The sequence below is a fragment of the Teleopsis dalmanni genome, chromosome 2 (assembly GCF_002237135.1).
Source record: "Teleopsis dalmanni isolate 2A chromosome 2, ASM223713v2, whole genome shotgun sequence".
NCBI classification, from domain to species: Eukaryota; Metazoa; Arthropoda; class Insecta; order Diptera; family Diopsidae; genus Teleopsis; species Teleopsis dalmanni.
Window position 1 is genome coordinate 238651875 of NC_051847.1, and position 20737 is coordinate 238672611.

Sequence of the window (20737 nt, forward strand, 5' to 3'; positions counted from 1 at the left end):
TAGTTGTTTTCATACTTAATATATTGCTTAGGTCTTTCGCTTATATTCTACGCATGAAATCCTTCTTGTACAACCAGTAGGTGTACAGTTAAATCTCTAATAAACAACAGAATAAATATTTCGAAAAGTAACATCACGTAACATCCTCAGTAAGACAGAACTAATGCCAGGTTATCTCATAGAACTTTAAGAAGTTCTACGAAACACTTTATACTTCCACTTAAATTAGAACAGATTCTTTAAGGTGATAATATAACATATGCTGCTACCTAAACATGATGGGATTTTTGAGGTGACGGAATATCAGCTTTCATTGTGCGGTTATTATTGAAATATTGACACTGTAGCACTTTGCCTTAACCAATTTAAGAACTTTTACAAGAAAGACATTTAGGCTTTATTTTAAAGAGCTGAGTGAATTTTATTCGGTAAAGGTTAGTTATGGAATGAAAGACTTATTATAAACGCAATGCAATGTTTCCTTTATTATTATACTCTGTTTTTCTAACTACAAAAATAGATTGAAGGACAATAAAAAATAAGATATAAATATCTAAAGGGTAACACCGAATGAATCTTAATCGACCCCCTACTGGCCCCTTCTTAATAAGTGAAGCTACTTTAAAATACTTAAATAAATTTATTTAATTAATTTGTTTATTAATTTGAATTCGTGAAAACATTTTTAATATTCGTTTTTAATAAAATTACTAACATTTTTATTTGCATTATAAGTTCAAATCATAATTTGTTCGTTGATATATCTCCGAACTATTATATTGAATGTGGCCCCCACAGAGACCTAACGGAGGTCCAATGAATGATGTACCAGATGTACCAGAACTGCTGGGAGTTAAGTCAGCTGGAGTAGAAACATGTATAAGAGGAATAGGTGGATGATGAAGCTGAAGATTCGATGTTGAAGTGCAATAGTCTATGAAAGGAAACATTAGTTGTATTTAGTAAATTATTTTAAAAGTCTTAAATACTTAATATAGACTTACACAATTTTACGACAATGTAACTAGGTAAATATTAGACGCTAATATGTAAAACAATACAAAACGAACACAAGATGACATGAAGGAATACAAATACAAGATAGGGATATACTGGACATTGTTGCATGTATACTGAGACATAAACATTAGGAATTATGGTCACTTGCATTAATGGACATTTGGCGCATCGCAAATGTTGTCTCTAGACAAACAAAATAAACATTTCAGTAAATAAAATAAAATTAAATATAAATAAGTTATCTTTAATATTATATGAGTCAACATTGATCACCTGGCGTTCGGAAGCCTTCCTGCACTTTATAGATTTCATGTAATTCGCGTGCACTGCACAATGGTGTATCGACCTGTGTTGTCTCATTAAAACGTGCATAATCAATCTCATAAGCCTGTAAATTTTTATTGTACACTACAACTGGATCGAAACGATGACCCCATAGTATTTCCGTATTAATATAACTAGAACGTGCTTGTGTTGACTGTCCAGTTGACTCCACGGTGCCTTCGAGTATGACAACAATTTCGAATTTGTCTTGCAGCAAATCTGTTGCAGACATATTATAAAGTGGCGAGTTCTCGTCTATCTTATGCTCAATAACCATTGGCCATATAAAGAACAGACTCGAGCCACTCTCATCTGAACCAATTTCTAATTCGGTGAAGTATTGTGTCATTACTTCACCTTCCTTAGTAGTGCGTGTGCGCACCAACTGAGCACGCACCGCTGCTCCTATAATATGCGATTTCCGCATATCACCCACACGAAACATTAGAGTAAGAAAACCATCTCGTTGACAGATGACGGCGTTTTTTGAGAAGAGTAAGGTTTGTGCGCGTTGCTTGGCGCGTGTCATTTTAGCGAAGACAATGCCAGCCATAAAGGCTGAAGACATTACACCATAAATAGACTGGAAGCACATCATAAATATTGCCTCGGGACATTCAGGCGAAGTAGTGCGCACACCATACCCAATCGTGTGTTGCGTTTCGATTGAGAACAGAAAACAGGACGTAAAACCTTCAATGGCGGAAACACAAGGCTGCCATCCACTTTCCTCTGCGAATTACAAAATTAAATTCTTTAATAAAACATATAATTCAATTTTAAAAATATTTTGTGTAGGTAATTATAAATTTAAAAAATTTTATTAACAATTATGTTGGTAATTATTTAAATTTTTTTTATTTAATAATAAACACTTATGCAAATTCCTCACCTTGATTGTCAGGTAGGTGCATCTCCTCTAAATCACCGTGTGTATACATTATAAGCCACCACAGAACAGCAAATATCAACCAGGAGAGTATAAAACTCAAAGCAAAGACCAACAAAGTCCAACGCCATTGTGAGTCCACCAGAGTTGTGTACATATCCTGCAGGAATCGCAAACGTCGCCTGGTTAAATTTTTCTGTAACACATTGCAATCGCCATTTTTGAACACTGCCCGGCGACGGACTTTACGCATACTCCCGGGTCTATAATTTCGAGATCTGGAATTAAAATTGAAAATCTCTTATTGAACCGTTTTAAGTTGCGCACAAAAGTATGCAATAAATACGAAGAGTAAATATCAGATAAAATTTGTGGAATGTATGTATTTTGCAAAACAGTGTGGTTCATAATAACAAAAAATAGAATATTTATAAAAAATATTTGTGCAAAATTTGTATTTTACTATATACGAGTGAACTAAATGATATAGAATATATAGAATGATGTAGATTAGCCCATTGATAGAACTAAAGATAACAAATTAACGCATTTTGATTTTATAGATCGATGCTTGCAATATAATATCAGTTTACTTTTAAAAGGTTTTCGAGAGGTTTCTATATCTACTCATCGCTGTGAGCGAAAGATGAAAACGTAATAATGAACATAACATAATGGACTTCAAAGTAAAACGCAAAGAAGGTAGAGTCTGCAGGAATGTTTATGGCCTCACTTTTTCAGAAAAACACGTGATATATTTCACATAGATTAACTTCTCTCTACGTCTAGATTCTTTCGCTTAATTAATAACTTCTTTACAATGTAATATACATCAGCTTTGTTTTTATTTTTTTGCAACTTGTTATGATCGTATACACTACAATTTTGTGTTTTTTCTTTGTCATAAGGACTGCACTTATGCCCAACTGCCAAAATAGATTTAAATATCAATCAATTTTTTTGTTGTTAACACCAGTTACTTCTCTATATTATTTATTTTTCTTAGAATATAATAAAACGTAACTTCAAGCACATATGGTCATTCTCAAAACTCTCGCTTATCTTTTACAGCAAAAAAATAGCCAAACACAAATAGTTTAGAAATATATAAATTTTTAATACTATTAGTTTAAATACTGAAAGCTGATTTTTTACTCCTTTTGTATTCTTCTTATTATAGATATCAATTCCGTAAATACCCACTAATGAATTTAGCTGATTACGATTCTAGGTTAAAAGCTTTGATATGTTCATACTCAGCGAATTTTTACATCCAAAGTAGATAACTTAATATACGCAAATAACCTGTGTGTAATGTCACATACAAAATAATTAAAATAAAAAGCCAACAAACTGATGCCAACAGTTAATAGAGTTGTAGTGGCAACACCAGCAATGGCACTTCTCGTAGTACGGCGTGCCAAAAAGAATTACGACAGACCAAGGACGGCAGTTCAAATATAAACGATTCGAGTAGCTGGCAAAAATGTTGGGGTGCAAAAGGCACCGAACTACCACGACCTCCCTCAAGCAAATGGGCTAGTGGAACGTTTCCAACGCACCTTAAAAACGGCACTGAGGTAATGCCTAAGATGAAATGGACGAAGGCTTCACCGTTAGTAATAATGGGGCTAAGGTCAGCATATAAAGACGACCTACAAGCGACACCGTCAGAGCTGGTTTATGGCACAAACATACGCATACCGGGAGAAATGTTCGATAGCGAAGAAAAACAAGTACCGCAGACGGAGTTCGTGGAGGTATTAAAGACAATGATGATGGAGCTGAAACCGTTACGAACCTCACGTCATATTGCGGAGAATCCGTTCGTGTATAAGGCCTTAAAAAACAGCACACACATATTCCTACGCGACGATGCTGTATGTCCACCACTGAAGCAGCCATATGAGGGTTAGTATGAAATAAATCATGGCGAAAAAACCTTAACAATTAAGGTGAAAGGACGGACAGTAAACTTTAGTATGGACCGCGTGAGACCAGCATACGTGGCGATTGAAACCAGGGAAAGTCTGACAAGAGCACAAGTGGCATTCAACATACATTGTGACCGAAAGGTTTTCGGAAATTCTCATTTAAAATTCGCGCGCTGTATATTTTTCGATATTTTAAGTTTATGTAGTTTGGCAGCACTGTCCTTAATTACTATGCCAAAAATGAGCGCGATCTGTCGGACAGTTCGTTTACGGCAGCTGTTGAAACCAGTTCACCTCAGTAGTGCGTTGCGAAAAAAACAATGGAAAAAAATATTGAACAAAGAGTTTGCATCAAATTTTGTTTTTCGAACGAAATTTCGTGTGCAGAATCGTTGCGAATGCTACAAAAGGCTTATGGGGAATCAGTTTTATCGAAAACTCAAGTTTATGAGTGGTACAAAGCCTTTCAGGACTGTCGTACGACCGTCGAAGACATGCCGCGTTCTGGACGACCTTCGACCTCTACCACCGACGAAAACATTGAAAAGGCAAAGGAAATCGTGTTCAAAAATCCTCATGTGAGTGTTAGAGAGATAGCACGAGAGCTAGGCATCGGTCGTGAGATGGCTCGTTTGATTTTGGTGGACAATTTGTGTATGCGACGTGTCAACGCCCGGCTTGTTCCGATTCACCTCAATTTGTTCAACATTATCAACGATTTTAAGGCCAAACATTCAATAAATACCATCGAACAGCCACCGTATTCACCTGATCTTGCACCGTGTGACTTTTTCCTGTTTCCCAACCTCAAATTACCACTCAGAGGAACGCGTTTTGAATCCATAGAAGACGTAAAACAGAATTCGCAGAGGGAACTCAAAGCCATACCGGAAAGCGCCTATAAAAAATGTTTTGATGATTGGAAGAAACGTTGGCATTTGTGTATCGCTTCTAATGGAGCATATTTTGAAGGAGATAAAATAAATATTGATGAAGGTTAAGAATTTTGCGTTTTATTTAAAATTTCCCGAAAACTTTTCGGTCACAATGTACACCGAAGGTGACCCGAACGGGAAGAGTTGTACGATTTACTACGAAATATACCACATAATGGCGACTAGAATAGAATGACAGTTGCAATGACAGTTGTCTTTGTGATTTGTGATTTCATAAAAAGGTGCAATTTTTACTTTTTAACAATATTAATTATTATTACTATATAAATCATATAAAAATTAATGCACATATCTTGAAAGATATATGAATTTAATAGCTTTAATATTTAGCTGTAGGGTATTTAGTACACACACTGAAGTTGATATATAATTGAAATTAAATCATTTGTTAAATCATTTAATTGACATTTTAACACGTTCTTATATGCAATTTTTTCCTAGATGCTTTTGTTTTTACAAAATTACATTAATTCAGTTTTGCATATTAATTAACGAGAAGTGAGTACAATTCTGCATACTAATTCTTCAGACTATGCATCAGACAGCCCAGATAAATAGTTGCATAAAATAATTTAAATAAAAATTTAGTAACAAATGTTCAGAAAGTATCTACAAGTTTTTACAAATTAATTAGTATACTTTCATTTGAATATTTATAAGGATTTATGACTAAAACTAAATCAAGAAAAATATATAGTTGTGTCTTTACAAATATTGAAATTTTGCAAGCAATTGAATTTACAAAGTAAACTTCATACAGAATTATCATTTCGCTAATAAATAGTTTTCAGATAAGAACTAAAGATATAGTTGGAAGTAGTTATCTATGCAGTTTTGAAATACTGAAAATTCGAAGACCTGTTAAGTCAGTCAACTTCAGTAGTACATCACAATATGTCCAATGACGAATCTTCGTTTTTGACGAAGAGTTTAACATACCTTCGTTAAATCAGTCAACTTCAGTAATACATCACGATTTGTCCAATGAAGGAAGGTTTTAGCGAAGACTTTACCTTGTAGTTTCTTACGATTACAATTTCTTTTATTATGAGCTAACTTTCTAGTGATTAAGAAAGCCTAACTAACGTGAGACGGATTGCTACTGGATCCATATACTACAACTTTTATAAAAGACTTATTGTCTTTTATTGTCTAGTGTTATTAAAACTCTAGGCTTTGTCCACATCAGTATTTGTTACGAGCTCTCTTTCTAGTGATTAAGAGTGCCTAACGATCGTAATACGGATTGGCACTGGATCCATATACTACAACTTTTATGAAAGACTAATTGTCTTTTATTGTCATGTTATTAAAACTCATCAAACTAATTTAATATGTTATAAGGATACTAATATTGGAACATACTTTTTTATCTCTGTGGTCCGTGCTCAAACCTATTTATTATATTATTAATGCAAATGTAACACACTCTTTATATATGGACAGTCTGTAGATCCATGTAGATCACATCAGCTAATAATTGCAACCGGTCACTTATATTATGTAGCGCTTATAAAAGTAACTGTAAATAGTGCTTTACCTTAAAGACATTGCATTTCTACAAAAGTACTTGAAAAAAACTGTGACGAGGTACTCATTTTTGTATTCTTATCAACTTATTTTACATTCGAAGTCTGACCTTAAGCAATACAAATATTTAAAGAAGATGCTCTAAAATATTGATGTTTAATTATAAATATATAAAGTGTATTTATGTTCTTATAATTATGTGATATATTTTTCAATAATCATTATCAATTAAGTCTAATTACACCCACTCAAAGTGATGTATTATTACTATCTCAGTTTGATTATCAAATAAATCGATTCGACAAGCATTTTTATATGAAAGTACGCCTTTTTAACACGTTCATTGTTTGTATTCTTATTTATTCATTAGATATTCAAACCACACTCTAACGAGCTTATAAATGCTAATAATATATTATTACCTACATACATATATATACATGCATGTATGTATATATTTATGTACATTCTATTGTGCTCTGTTCAATTGCAGATAATCTTTATTAAATGAACTAATATGAATATATCTATCATCATTCATTCATCAAAGCGGCAATTATTTAATAATAAAACACAAATTACTAAATTTATTTAATAATTAATTAATAGATATTCGCACGATCCATTGATCTCGGCTTGTGACACTTTAATTGCTTCATTGATTACACTGAAGAGAGTGCAAGTTCAATTAATTTAATAGCGCATTACACAAATGAAAAACAGAGTGAACTATAAGAAATATAGAGGGTTTAATAGATCATGGCTAAGTGATAAATAATTTAGTAAGAATGTTATCCGAAATGTTTATATTTATGTATTTAATTATTAATTATTTGCTTTTTATAAAAACTATTTTCCATCATATTCTTTAGTTACTTAAATAATTAAGTAATACGAATTAAGCTGTATTTCTAAATCACTTAAATAGCAATATAGTCCAAAATACCCTTTCAAATAATCCCGACGAAATAAAACTATTTGAAAAATAACAAAGATTGAGAGTAAAAATTCTTATTCAAGTGTATATTAGGTTGCTTGGGAAGTTTACGGATTCACCTATTCATCAATAGTAAAAGCTTTTAATATATCATCACTCAAATAAAAATCTATGTTACAAGTACTTTGGTATAATTTGAAGACTTTAGGCAGAACCTATCTGAACTATTACTAATGGAGTTTTGTGCCCATATATTCCAATATATAAAATATATATAAAGAAACCTTGGAAACCTACTTGCTACAATAGCCATTAGAAATAATAACGATAATACACCATTTTTATAAATAATAATGCATTACACGAAATGCAACAAACTCCTAGAAACTGCTCGAAAAAATAGTCCACCGTCCCACTAGTGAAGATATTACAGTAAGATCGAAAAGCAGACACAATTTTTGATTAAAAACTGAAACTCTAAAACAATGGTTTAGAGCTATATTGTCAGTACCTCATTATGTTAGTACCTATACATTATATGTAGAACTTCTTATTATCCTTAGACATGTCTGAAATAGAAAAAAATTTAATGGGTATTACCCTTTTTTATTTCGATTTCTCAATTCGTTACTTGTGGACAATACTATTAAAATTAACATGTTAATTTATTTTTAGCAGTGAAAAAAATTAAATTACATACAGTGATTAAACTATTTTAGAGGTAATGAGATAATGGTATTTGCTAAATATATTGTCTAAAACTACTCTTTCAAAAACAGTGATTTGTAGCCGATCCATGTCAAGTACATCAAAAACTGTAAACCGTCGAAAACAAAATTCAGAAAAATCGTAAAAAACATACATAATATCTTATCTGACAATCGTCGATTGACCAAACAAGATTTAGTAGGAGGTCAAAAAATTTCATTAAAGTTGTGAGCATAATGACTATCACATTGTGTCAGTCATACACTCGAATGAGTCTTTGTCAACGAGATCTGGATTATTTAAGAAAGATTAAAAACGAGTTCATGTTTTGTTTCTGAACCATATCTGAAACTTAGGTCACTATGAGCCTGATTCAAAAAAAAAGAGGCTGAGAGGTCATGCAGACCAAACTATTCGACTTTTAATTAAATAAGCACACAGAAATTGGCAAAAACATGTTAATTTTAGTTGTTGGTGCATTACCTCAAAAGTGGTCTACAATAAATTTGAATTATTCAGGCACTTCCATCAAAACTTCCTAATTTATGAATATATTTATCAATTATATTCTTCAAAATAAGTTTAATGTGTTATATTTGTTTATAAACATTTTCAAAGAAAAGTTAACAATACGGTCTCATGACAAAGACGTTATAGTGCTCGAATAAAGCATAAGAGAAAATAGTTTTTTATTTTAATGCTAGTATAAAGCAATTCAGGAATATAAATACATAAGGAATTGTGTATTTATAAATAGAAAGTATGAGTATACTTAATGAAAAAACGATATTTGTTTAATATAATATAATCAAAAGATGATACGATCTTACTTTACTGTCTCCATCAATCTACTCTAAAGCTATATCAACCTGTTTACAATACGATAAAACTTTTTCTTTTTTCCTTTCTAATAATATGCAAATAGTTGTCTTTACAAATGTAGGTCTTTATATGTTACAAATAGAAATAGAGAGAGTCATAAGTACTACACGTTATGCGTATAGGTGATCATTTATTTATTATATATGATGCAAGATGGGTCTCCGATATTTAAGTGAAGATATGTCAACGGATTTTATTAGAAACCAGCTAACATACAGATAGTTACCATACAGACATTTACAGTCAAAACAAAACAGTTTCAATAATGATCTGAAGAGTTTAGTTTCTAATAATTTTAGATAAATCTTTGGATTGCTGGAAAGTTTCTGCTTCTTGTCGTACTTCTCCTTCTTCTACAGTAAATTATATCAAAGTTTATTAAAGTATGCACAAATTTGTGAAAAAGAAAACCTAGTATATGTTTGCTAAACGAATATTTTAATCGGAACATATTTTACTATATAGTCTCGTTATAATTTTATAGCTCATGTATTGAACTTAATTACCCATTAAAACAAATTTCCCATACTGGTGTTAAATTTAATTAAATGAAGTGGGTATTTAATGAGATTAAAATATTAATTCAACTGAATCACATATTAATTACTTACCATATAAGCCTTTAAGCTACAATCATATGATTTAATTATGAATAATTCATATTTTTAACATTTAGAATAAAACTAACATATTTTATTCATTTAATATGATTATAATATCATAATATAAGTCACACTTGGCAATATATTTAGTGTGGTTTTTAAAAATGCATTAACATAATCATATCGGAACCAATTTGGTCGACTATTAATGGGTAACTCTGGAATGCTTATGAAAGCATGAAAAGTGTTTAAGAATATATATACATATATATAATATATAATATATATACTGAATTTGTAGTTTTACTCAACATACCAAGAAAACAATTTGAATGTAATATTTTTTGATATTAATATCTTATTTAAGTTTTGTGAGGTTGCGCATTAATGCTTCTACCCCCTACCCCCTTTTCGTATAAGCCCATTCCCACCTAAATGAATACAACCATATTTACCGGGTTTAATCAATTTTGCCTGTTAAATACTAAACCCCTCTGTACTCCTCTTTGCCTTTGATTATTGGAATGGGATTGCATCTGATGAACGCGGCTGCGATCTTCCACAATCATTCCTAAGAGTTGATTTTAGTGAGTTTAATGACTTTTGTTGTTTTCTATCTATTGCAAAAAATTATGCTTTTTCATCGATTTATAACTAGTATTCAAGTTCAACTTACTGCAAAAAATTATATATTATTTATTTGTAAGTTAACACTAAAATTAATTTCAAAGTTAACTAAGAATAAGAAACAGAACTACTAGGTAATTCGCCCTGACTACAAAAAAAATGACGCTTTTTTTAAATCGAATATTCTCTAGTGATAGGGCTGACTTTTCTCTTGTTAAATAAATCAACAAACAAACGTAACACATCGGAGGTCGCAAAAAGATACAAGTATATGGTTTCAACAGTATGATATTTCAAGTGACAAAATAACCTCTGTTTTGGCCTTGTTGCGCGATAAGCTTTCTGGATGTGTATTATGGTATTATGAATATACTACCGAGATCATACGATTTGTCATATTTGCACTCCTTTTTATGAAATTTGTGCATGATTCGGTCAGATTATTACGGTGATCTCGGGAATTTATTGAGGCCTTTAATTCGAAAACAAAGCGAGTTGCATACATAATACAGATTCCAAATCACACTAGAAAACACTCATGTATCAAATGGGGTAGAATTATGAAGTACTGTCATTGCAGAATCCATTATGACAACATTTTTAACAAGTGTCATTTTATGCTTAGCTCATCCAAAGTCAGCGAACTACTAAAATAAAATCTATAGGCAAAAAACGCAGCAAATTAAAATTAAATTCATTTAAAGTGCTGATGCCGATTTATAAAGCATGATGAACCGTGAACAGAACCTTTTTTAAGGACATATACCTGTTTAAATCATAGATTCCGTCAAAAATCTTAAATATTCGCATTTATATATGTGTAGTACAATATCTAGTACAATACCGAGTTCAATCATATTTTTTTTATTGATAAAAAAAAATCGAAGTTCACCTATTTTGAACTACTGAAGTCATTGTGTTGTTTTAATTGAACAGATTCTATCTTTAACAAAAAAATTGGAGATATCAGTTATACTTATTAAGCAGTGGAAAACTATGAATTTATTACATTCAGTAAAAACACAGACATTGTTTTTTCTCTTGGTAATTATAATTAATTTGGAAATGGAAGAGGAGATATATTAAAAGAAACTGTATATATAATAGTGTGTATATGTTATAAATACATGTAAATATATTGTATACATACATATAATATTACATATAATATATGTAAACAGTATGCAGAATTTTTATGTCTTTTGGAAAACTTTTTGGCAAAAAACTCATTGAATGCGAATTGTACCGTACTCACCTCTCATAGCCAGTGGTGATTCTTTCGAAGAAAGAGGTTTTAGTCCAATTGGAGCCATACAGAAAATTTAATTTGTTTAAGGGGGTGACCTAAATGATAATACCTGAATCAGCATAGGAAAAATTTATGGAGAATATGAGCAAACCAGGGTGAAGTTCTGTTCCAATTGATGCGACTCTATTTAATCGCAACAATATCAATTTTAATAGATGTATTTTATTCAATAAATCTTAATACTTTGACAACTTTTTACTCTAACCTAAAACTTAAAGTAACTACAGTTTTGAGAAATTCTCAATTTTATTGTTAGATCTTTAATATAGAACCCTACTAAACACATCGTTGTTGCTTTTAAGCAATATTACAGTACACTCTTTCACTGATTATCTACGGGAGAATTAGATCATATTTTTTATGAAACTAAAATTTTTTTAAGTGATCTTGTGATACTGTGTTCTGTACTTGAAAAGTGAATTTCTCTTCAGTGGAATATAATCTGCACAGGCTAGAATTTGAAAAGATTTTTATATTCGAAAGCGAATACGTATTATTTTTGAAAAAAAATTTGTATGTGCGAGTGAGAAAGAGAGAGTGTGTGAGTATATCTTCCTAAAGTCTAGCCAGCGCAAACGCGGATTAGATAGAGTTTATATCTTACTTTAATATATAAATTAAAAACTATATTAACATCCTGACTCTTTATATTAAATACTAGATAATTATCTTTTCACTTAATTAACAAAATACTTAAGTGTTAGCTTGAATTAACCTTTTAAAATGCAATTATAATTCAAGTCTACTTTTACGTCTACAGTTTTAATTGACTCAGAGATCTGCGATGATTGTAAATACTAAGCCAACTGCTATAAATGTCAGTTGCATTTTATGTAAGGAAGTTATTTGAGCGTTAGAAAAAAATAAATTCAAGCATTTTATTACAACGCTACGCTTATGTGGGAGTAACTTGATAAACCCGCTCAGCCTCAGTATTTATTTCAGTGGCAAGTCGTATCTAGCAGCGCTCGCAGATAAATCACATTATGCAATTGATTATATGACTTAGTAAACGAATGATTTTATTGCTCTATTTTTTTATATTTATTTTTTGTCCGGATATAATGAGTTCAAGTTTAATGTCATACTTTATGCCTAAATTTGCTAATTGATGGATTTGTCTGTGTCAGCAAATTTATGTGGAAAAAGCAATTAAATGCCGTCATTGTATATATTTTTTACTTACTGCCGTATTGATAATAAGTGTAAAATTATATATCATATTTTTATCTAAAGAATCTTCGTAATGTTATTTTTTTTATAAATTTGTTCAACTTGATTTGTTGAAAATTAAATATTTAATCATACCGCAAATAGTGATAAAAGGCAGATGTAGCAAAATAAACTTCAGAAAAATATAACACTAAGTTAAATAATTGTATAATGTCTTCACATAAAATATTTAACTTAAGATTTTAAAAAAGAAATATTTGCAAAAATCACCTTCCATAACACCTAGCCTTGTAAATGTAATGAGGGTATTCACTTTAAATGATTTACATTATCTTACATTGACAAATTCCACACACCTCTTACCAACTTTACTATTTAACAATAACTACGTAGGTGGCTATATTGTTTTTATTTTAATGTTAAATAAAAAAAATAAATCATCCCGCCCAACTGTTTAAGCAACAACGTTGCTCACCCTTTTACTAACGAATTGCATGATCCTTTCAGTGCCTCATAATAGACTCCACCTTGGGACGGTGTGGTTGATATCCCTCGCATATATTGCCTTCGCCATTGATTTATCATTGGCGGATTAGTTGTTTCTTTCTCCATGACACCATTTTCATCTACTTCCGGTAACACTGTCACATCAGTCAACATAGAACGTTGCATATTCGCACGAAATCAAATGTAACTCGTTATTACAACTAGTTCAAAACTTCAACGAATTAAACAGACCGTTCACTACCGTGTCGTTTACTTAACTCTACCGCTTGATACGATCCGAATAACACCTCACATGAAACTGCTTATTACTAAATTCATGAAATTTCCCGAAAGTTATTTCCAATCAGATCATATATATAATATTTTATTCTCATATTAATTATTTAACTAAGAAATTATTAACTCTTAATACCACTAAAAGGTGCTAAGTTGTGCTAATAAATATTTTGCTAAAGGTATTCAAAACTCTCAGGCGTCAACAAGTATCAAAATCTGTTAGGTTTTTATTGATTTATTGTTATATTGATTTTTAAAATTAGTTCGTTTTTAAATTAAAAAATTCAAAATATTAAAAATAACTTCATAAATCACGTGTTCCAATCCAACACATTTAAATCGTAAGATACACATACCTGCAGCTTGACTGCCGATTATATACTTTTCCGCTGGGTGAGAATCCATAGAATGTATTCGGCCTGTTCGGAACTATTGTGATGGGATATGATTGTGGATTATTGATGACACTATCAAGTGAATCTGGATCATTTTCAATTGTGATTTGACGCAAATATTGCGGTGCCAGCGGTTCTGTTGCAGATGTTTCCGAGGTGGGTGAGGACTTAGTCTCACTTTCTGTGGAATTGCTTTTCATAAAGTTGAACTTCATAGCGTGTATTTGTGTGTATGTTACTACTTATAGTATTAATCACCGTATATTAGCAATGTTTATGGAGGCTAAAATAAAAAAAATTAATAATAATAGTAATTAAAAAACAAATTTATTAAAAAGCAACTGCTTAATATGTTTCTATATATAAAGCATATAAGAACTTTAAGCAGATAGAGAGCCAACAATGTGTAATATTATTTTTGGATAGACTTCTATGATTTTATACATACATATACCTGACATAGAACACAGATTCTATTAGATGTACCTTTAACTGTAAGTAAAGGTAATACTAGTAAAATATTAACAGTGCTAGAAAATTTCTTAGATTATAACCAACAAACATTACAATGTCATACCCTCCATTATTAAAACAAATTGAGTTACTCTAATTTTGCTTCAAGATCTTTAGTTCTCAAAAGCTGCTTCTATTGCATTTAACAAACCCATTCTATATTGAACGTTATTTAATGCGTAACTGTAATACCAACGATTTAAAAGTAAATATAAAATTTTTAGTGAGTTGTTGGAAGAATGTCTGCATTCTTTATGTATGTCCAGCTCACGGTAGGCAAAAGATTCGCTACTTAGACAGAATTGTTATGCCTCTCTATATATAGTGGAACAACAAACCCCAAAACATACTATCATTAATAAAAAGCCTAACAATGCATGGTGACGAATTAAGATTCTGCAGAGTTAAACTTATCCAATTGCCGTTCCTTCCGGGATATAACAACAATAGTTGATAGACAGTTTAAATTTAATATCCTACAATTGCTTTTGGTCCATTGATTGTCACCTTTCGAAATGAATTTCAAATCATGCACACCAGACTCATTAGAAAATAACTCGATTTTATATTATTTAAATACTTCCAGATATAAGACATTAAGGGTCTAATAGCGCATACGCTAAGCAGATATGTAGTACTTTCCTCATTTTTCTCATAGTTAGTAAAACTTATTGAAGAGAGTGTTTAATTCACTAGTATATAGATTTTTTATAATCCGTCAGCAGATTACTGCTGTAGATTACTGTTTACAAGGACCCACTACAAATCTTTGTGAGGCATCTCAAAAAAATTTCCAAATTATTTCTCATTAGAGGGGCATTGACTATAATATTACTATATATAAATTAACGATGATTAAATGATTTTGTTCACATAAGCTATTTGAATAAAATATGCGTTCTTCACCAATTAACCACAACAGAAATAAAAAACTATTGGTGCTCCATTATTTGCATTAAAAATTTATAATAGCGGAACGAAGGTGACAACTGGTAGGCACATAGTGAGGACAAGTAATAAATGATTTGTGTCTCAATAGATCAAATCGTGTACCTTTCTGAATGCCCCCAAAGTTATCTTCTAATAATTATTTATATAATGTAATTTAGTAATTGAAGAGAAATAAGCATTATATAAAAATTAAAATTATAAAATTATATATTAAATAATCGATTTTATTAATATATCAACATAAAGTAACTTAAGAAAAACATGAGTATTAGACATAAAATGAGTAATATGAGTACTATAGATTAATAGATTGAGTATTGAGAAGTATAGATTAAAATGAGTATTAATGAGTATTTACACTGTTTAGTGTAATATATGTATGCATTATATACTTATATATATTATTATATACAATAGCAACAACATACTTGTCACTAAGTTTTCGACATCATTTTAATATTCATGTTTTATAAGAATAGAACCATTTTATTTCAATCTGTCAAGTTATTCTCTAAGTTAAAATCATTTCGATTTGATGTGTCAACGAAGTTTCACTTTTTCCAACAGATATTACAACGGACTAAGTAGATAATTGAAAAGTAAAGCCCTCTTTCTCAACAAACAGAAATCGCGAACTTATATTTTCATATCAAACTTAGAAAAATAAAAGCTTAGAGAATAACTGACAGTGATGAGAAAGTATTATATGCATTCAAGAAAAAACTGTTCAAAGGATTATGATCCTTTACGCCTTGGCAACGTGTATAGAATTAGATGAAGCGATGAGCTAAATGAGCTCTACCCCAATATTGACAGAGTTGAGCGCACAAAATTTCAGCGGCTTCGGTACCTTAGTTATGTCGTACGATGGTAAGAAAATTCTCCGACTATAAAGATGTTTGGTACGATATCCGCTGGTCGAAAACGCAGTTGAGGACGTGCGCATTTTCGGCAGAAAGACCAGATGAACATCAATGTGAAGGCACTCGGCTCTACCAAGTAGCGACTGCAAGCCACTGATCGGACTAATTGAAGGAGGCTTCTGGACACGGCCAAGGACGACTTGTGCCTGTAATGCCCAACTAAATATAAATACGTTACTTAAATTATAATTGTTCATTCAACTCAAAACCAATCGGTAAAATCACTCAATTATATTACGAATTGTTACTACGCCGAGCCTTTTTCTGCCTATATGTCTGCCTATTTTCATACCTCAAAAAGTTGTTTTGTGAAAAATTATGATTTTCATAAAACTAACGGACCTATTCTGGTCACTTGACAGATTTGTCAAATTCTTTAATAAAATTTTTGATTTTTATAAAGCAGAAAGCTTTTTGGTATTCTGGACACATCTTGACAAATTTCAAAGCTCAAGTACCTAGTGCTTCTCACCACACTATGGTGTAAAGTGTTTTGTATAGAAAACTGTCGTAATTGTTTCGTAATTGTTCGTAACTGTTCGTAAAAAATGCTTGTAAAGAGCACATATTTTAAGTTGCCAAAAGCATTTTTCACGCATTCAAATATCAATAAAAAATATGCTTGTAAGGAGCGTATATTTTAGTTAAGAATTTTTGTCATGCATGCAAAAAATAAAAAATGCTTAAAAAGAGCATATTTTTATAGTTGTCAACAGCATTTGTAGTATTGACAACTAATAAGAAAAAGAGCTTTTTATTTATGTCACAGAATACCAAAACCTTTACAGCAGTCAATTTTGACAAGTGTCAATGTTTGACAATTTTATAAAATGCACAGAATAGGTCCGTAAAAGTTGATAGATACTGTTAAAGCGTATTCTGTGAACTTTCCACTACTGAGATGACATTTGAAATTGAAGAATCGTTGATATTGATATATTGAAGTTGAAGAAAATTATATTGCAAAATAAAGTCTAATTATCAACAAGAAAATTTTTTTTTTCTTATTAAAGAACTTTAGATGAAATATCTTTAATGTTGAATAATTTATTTTATTTATTCCTGCAAAATTATTTCAAAGAACCTTGAAACTCAATTTTTGAATTCAGATTCAGAGAATCTAGTCTTTTGAGTTTTTTTTGAGTTTATGAATATTTCTATATATTTACCTTAATTTTAAATGTATTTTAATGAAGACTTATATATCACTAAATATGCTTAGATCTTGAAGATTTTGGAGTTGAAGTAATTTATGATCGTTTGATTTTTTGAGTTTTTCCTAACAGAAAACTATTAGAGATCAGTTGAAGAAAATTTTATTGAATTCATTTACATATTAAACTTTATAATAATAAAATTAAAATGTTATTATAAGAAATAATTCCAAGTCCAATGATGATGGGTCTTTGGCAATACTCAAAACAGCTGTATGGTCAGCCAAAAATTCAATTAATTAAAATAATATAAAATAAATTCTTGTTGTTGTAGTTCACTACTGTTCGAAAAACCTCTTAATAAAATAATAAAATTTCGTTGTTGTGATTTAATACTGTTTAAAATACCTCTCTATTGAAAATAATAGTTTATATTAAGAATTTAATTTTTTTCATCAGAACGGATGTTAAAAATCAATCAAAAAAAATATTTTTGTAAATTTCATATTAATAATAATTTTACAACTTCAAAATAGAAATTTCCTAAAGTCACGGCAACCAATTCTAAATTAAATTAGCTGCCTAGAAATTAGTATCAACACATGTTAATAGATTTTGAACTGCTATTTCTTAGATTTTTCTGGAAAATTTTTTAAACATGTTTTATTCCAGTTCTTATATATATTGGTATGTATTGTTTACCCACGTTATTTAAACTGAAGGTCTCAGCTGTGCTAACTGTGCTCCTGAAATTATATTTGGAACTATTAACACATTCTTGTTTAATTTTTATATTCCATTATATATTGAAAGAAAATTATTTAATACTATTATATTAAGTATTTTTACTGCTTTTGATTAAAATTAACACTTTTGCAATAATGGCAATAATACTTTTATGTGTACAGTAATAATATATGTACTTAAGTGCTTCAAAATACTGTATGGAATTTAGATATTTTAAACCGAACTGAACCAAATGCTCTTCGATATTAAAAACATAAACTTGCATTTAAAAAAAATTTCTTTATTATTTTATTTTTATTATATCGGAAGCACTTTGATTGAAGCTTCTAAGCTTCTGTTGTCATTTTGGTTGTTGAACTCTCACTCAGCACTTGCCACACTTACGCGCTTATTTCGCATAGATTTCGTTTGGTTAAGTTTTGGCACGACCTTTCCGGACAGCGCACAAACGCGAATAATTGACATGATCGGTTTCGATGCGATCAGCAAAATAGACGAGAGATGGACTCCATGCCGCGCGAATGACTGCACAGCAGCGCCAAAGCAGTAGCTCATTTCAGATACTAAGAGCGGCTTTGTTCCAGCTGGTGACAATTTTCACACATACCAGCAAATCTATAAGCAGTTACCGATCTACACGAGCAGTTCTACGCGTCTCCATATATACACAGTCGGAAACAATGTCACTCATACGTCCGAGTGAACGCTGAATAGTAAACTGCAAGCTTGTAAATTGCAAATTGTTTTTTTTTTTCCACTTTTGCAAACATTTCTTGGGGCTTATCAGTAAATCAGATAAAAAATGATAAGTTTGAGAAATTCATCTGATTTAATTTTTATTGTTTTGCAGTCGTCTTTATACTTGCAGGTTTGTGATTTTTTTTTTTATAATTGACAATATTTAAGTGCTTTGTGCCCTCGTCGGTATTTGGCACATGCCGGAACAGATATATTTTCAATGTCAGCCATCAAGCCTACAAATCTGGTTTCAAGTGGGTGTAGGAAAAATTTAAATATATCCCAGTATTATTTTTAATATTTGCATATAAATTAGTGATTGTATCTCTACAATTCAGTTGAAATCAAAATTTTATGAAAATATTTTTAAAACAGACAGATTACATGACATTCACGTGCTTGTTTACGAGATACAAAGTATTTCACTTTTGTAGTCGTCAATAATATTTTTTATAATTATAATAAATGTTATTTGTTCTAGAAGTTATGATGTTACAGATAATTAAAAGTGTGAAAACTGCTAGTGCTATATATATAGAGAATATATAGAGACTATCTACAAATAAAAGCCTTTTGCTTTAGTTGCTATCAAATTTTCATTTAAATATTATTAGTTTTTTTTTTTTATTATTGACATAGCACCGACACACTCAATTTATAATATCGAAATTGAAATATGAAAAATATTTTATAATCTTCGTGGCTTATCGTCGAAAATTTAAGGAAAATAATTAAGTGACAATCCATCTTATTAGAAACGCAGATCTGCTACCATATCTTTTAAATACACTAATCGACTTTAAGGAAAGGTATTTTTATTTCGACAAATAAGTATACTTGATGCACATTTTGGTGATGTCGAAAAGACACTTCAGACAAGAAGATTATGGGTTGTATAAAATCGTCTAGCAAGTGCCGAACAATAACACTGTCGACATTTTGCACTCACTCTTCTGGTTCACAACTTTCTTGCTTAGCAAATATCGTTTTAACACTAAACTACTGTAGGTAATGCTATATTAATTAATAAATATAAAAAACAGAGTGGATTTGGGGACATTATTTGGGGTTGATTTGACTCTTCATAAAGGAAAGACCACAAAACTATATCTGTACAATACAATCTTATTTAGAATTATTATTATTACTATTATTTTTATCCAAATATTTTAAAGTAATAATGTGCATATTTATATATTGGACGTCTACTAACAAACATTTGTAGTCCAAAGTCTCCTATACTAGTTTTTTGATTGATAACTAACTTAGATAACAAGTTAATTATCAAAGCATTATCAGGAGCATTATTTAAGATAAGAGCTTTTTAGCTATAGATATAGATGGGTAGATAGAGAAAAATTATTGATAAGTAGTTAAGAGTAGTTCGCATGTGATCGTCTTATATCGATAACATCAATTTTGTTGTGAAACGCAAATGATATTAAATTTTGTTGTTATCGTGTATTGTCGTTAATGACCAGTTTTTTATCTTAGATATTTCTAAACCCAGATTAGCGAGTAGTTAGAATATAATGTAATTTTTTTGTTAACTATTAATTAGACTATCATTGATACACTTTGATGTATCCTTGTGCTAGACAAATAAGGATAGGATTCTGATGATAGTTCTTCTGGAAAAGCT

At 30.5% G+C, this 20737-nt stretch overlaps 1 protein-coding gene across 6 annotated transcripts; it reads right to left on the reverse strand.

The window, feature by feature from the left end:
* Positions 1–634: 634 nt before the first annotated feature.
* On the reverse strand, positions 635–19026 carry LOC119680934 (G protein-activated inward rectifier potassium channel 3-like). 6 transcript variants are annotated; one of them, XM_038093965.1, is made up of 6 exons: positions 18742–19026; positions 18317–18356; positions 14031–14352; positions 2237–2511; positions 1294–2076; positions 637–934 (listed from the first exon to the last, which is right to left on the reverse strand). In XM_038093965.1, the coding sequence occupies exons 3-6, from the start codon at positions 14282–14284 to the stop codon at positions 729–731; spliced, it is 1518 nt and encodes a 505-aa protein (XP_037949893.1). In that variant the 5' UTR covers positions 14285–14352; positions 18317–18356; positions 18742–19026; the 3' UTR covers positions 637–728. The 6 variants fall into 6 exon arrangements, 4 of the variants coding, with proteins under 4 accessions (XP_037949895.1, XP_037949894.1, XP_037949893.1 ...); XR_005252494.1 differs by lacking the exon at positions 18317–18356 and adding an exon at positions 1005–1203 and having other exon boundaries at positions 843–934; XM_038093964.1 differs by lacking the exon at positions 18317–18356.
* Positions 19027–20737: the final 1711 nt, after the last annotated feature.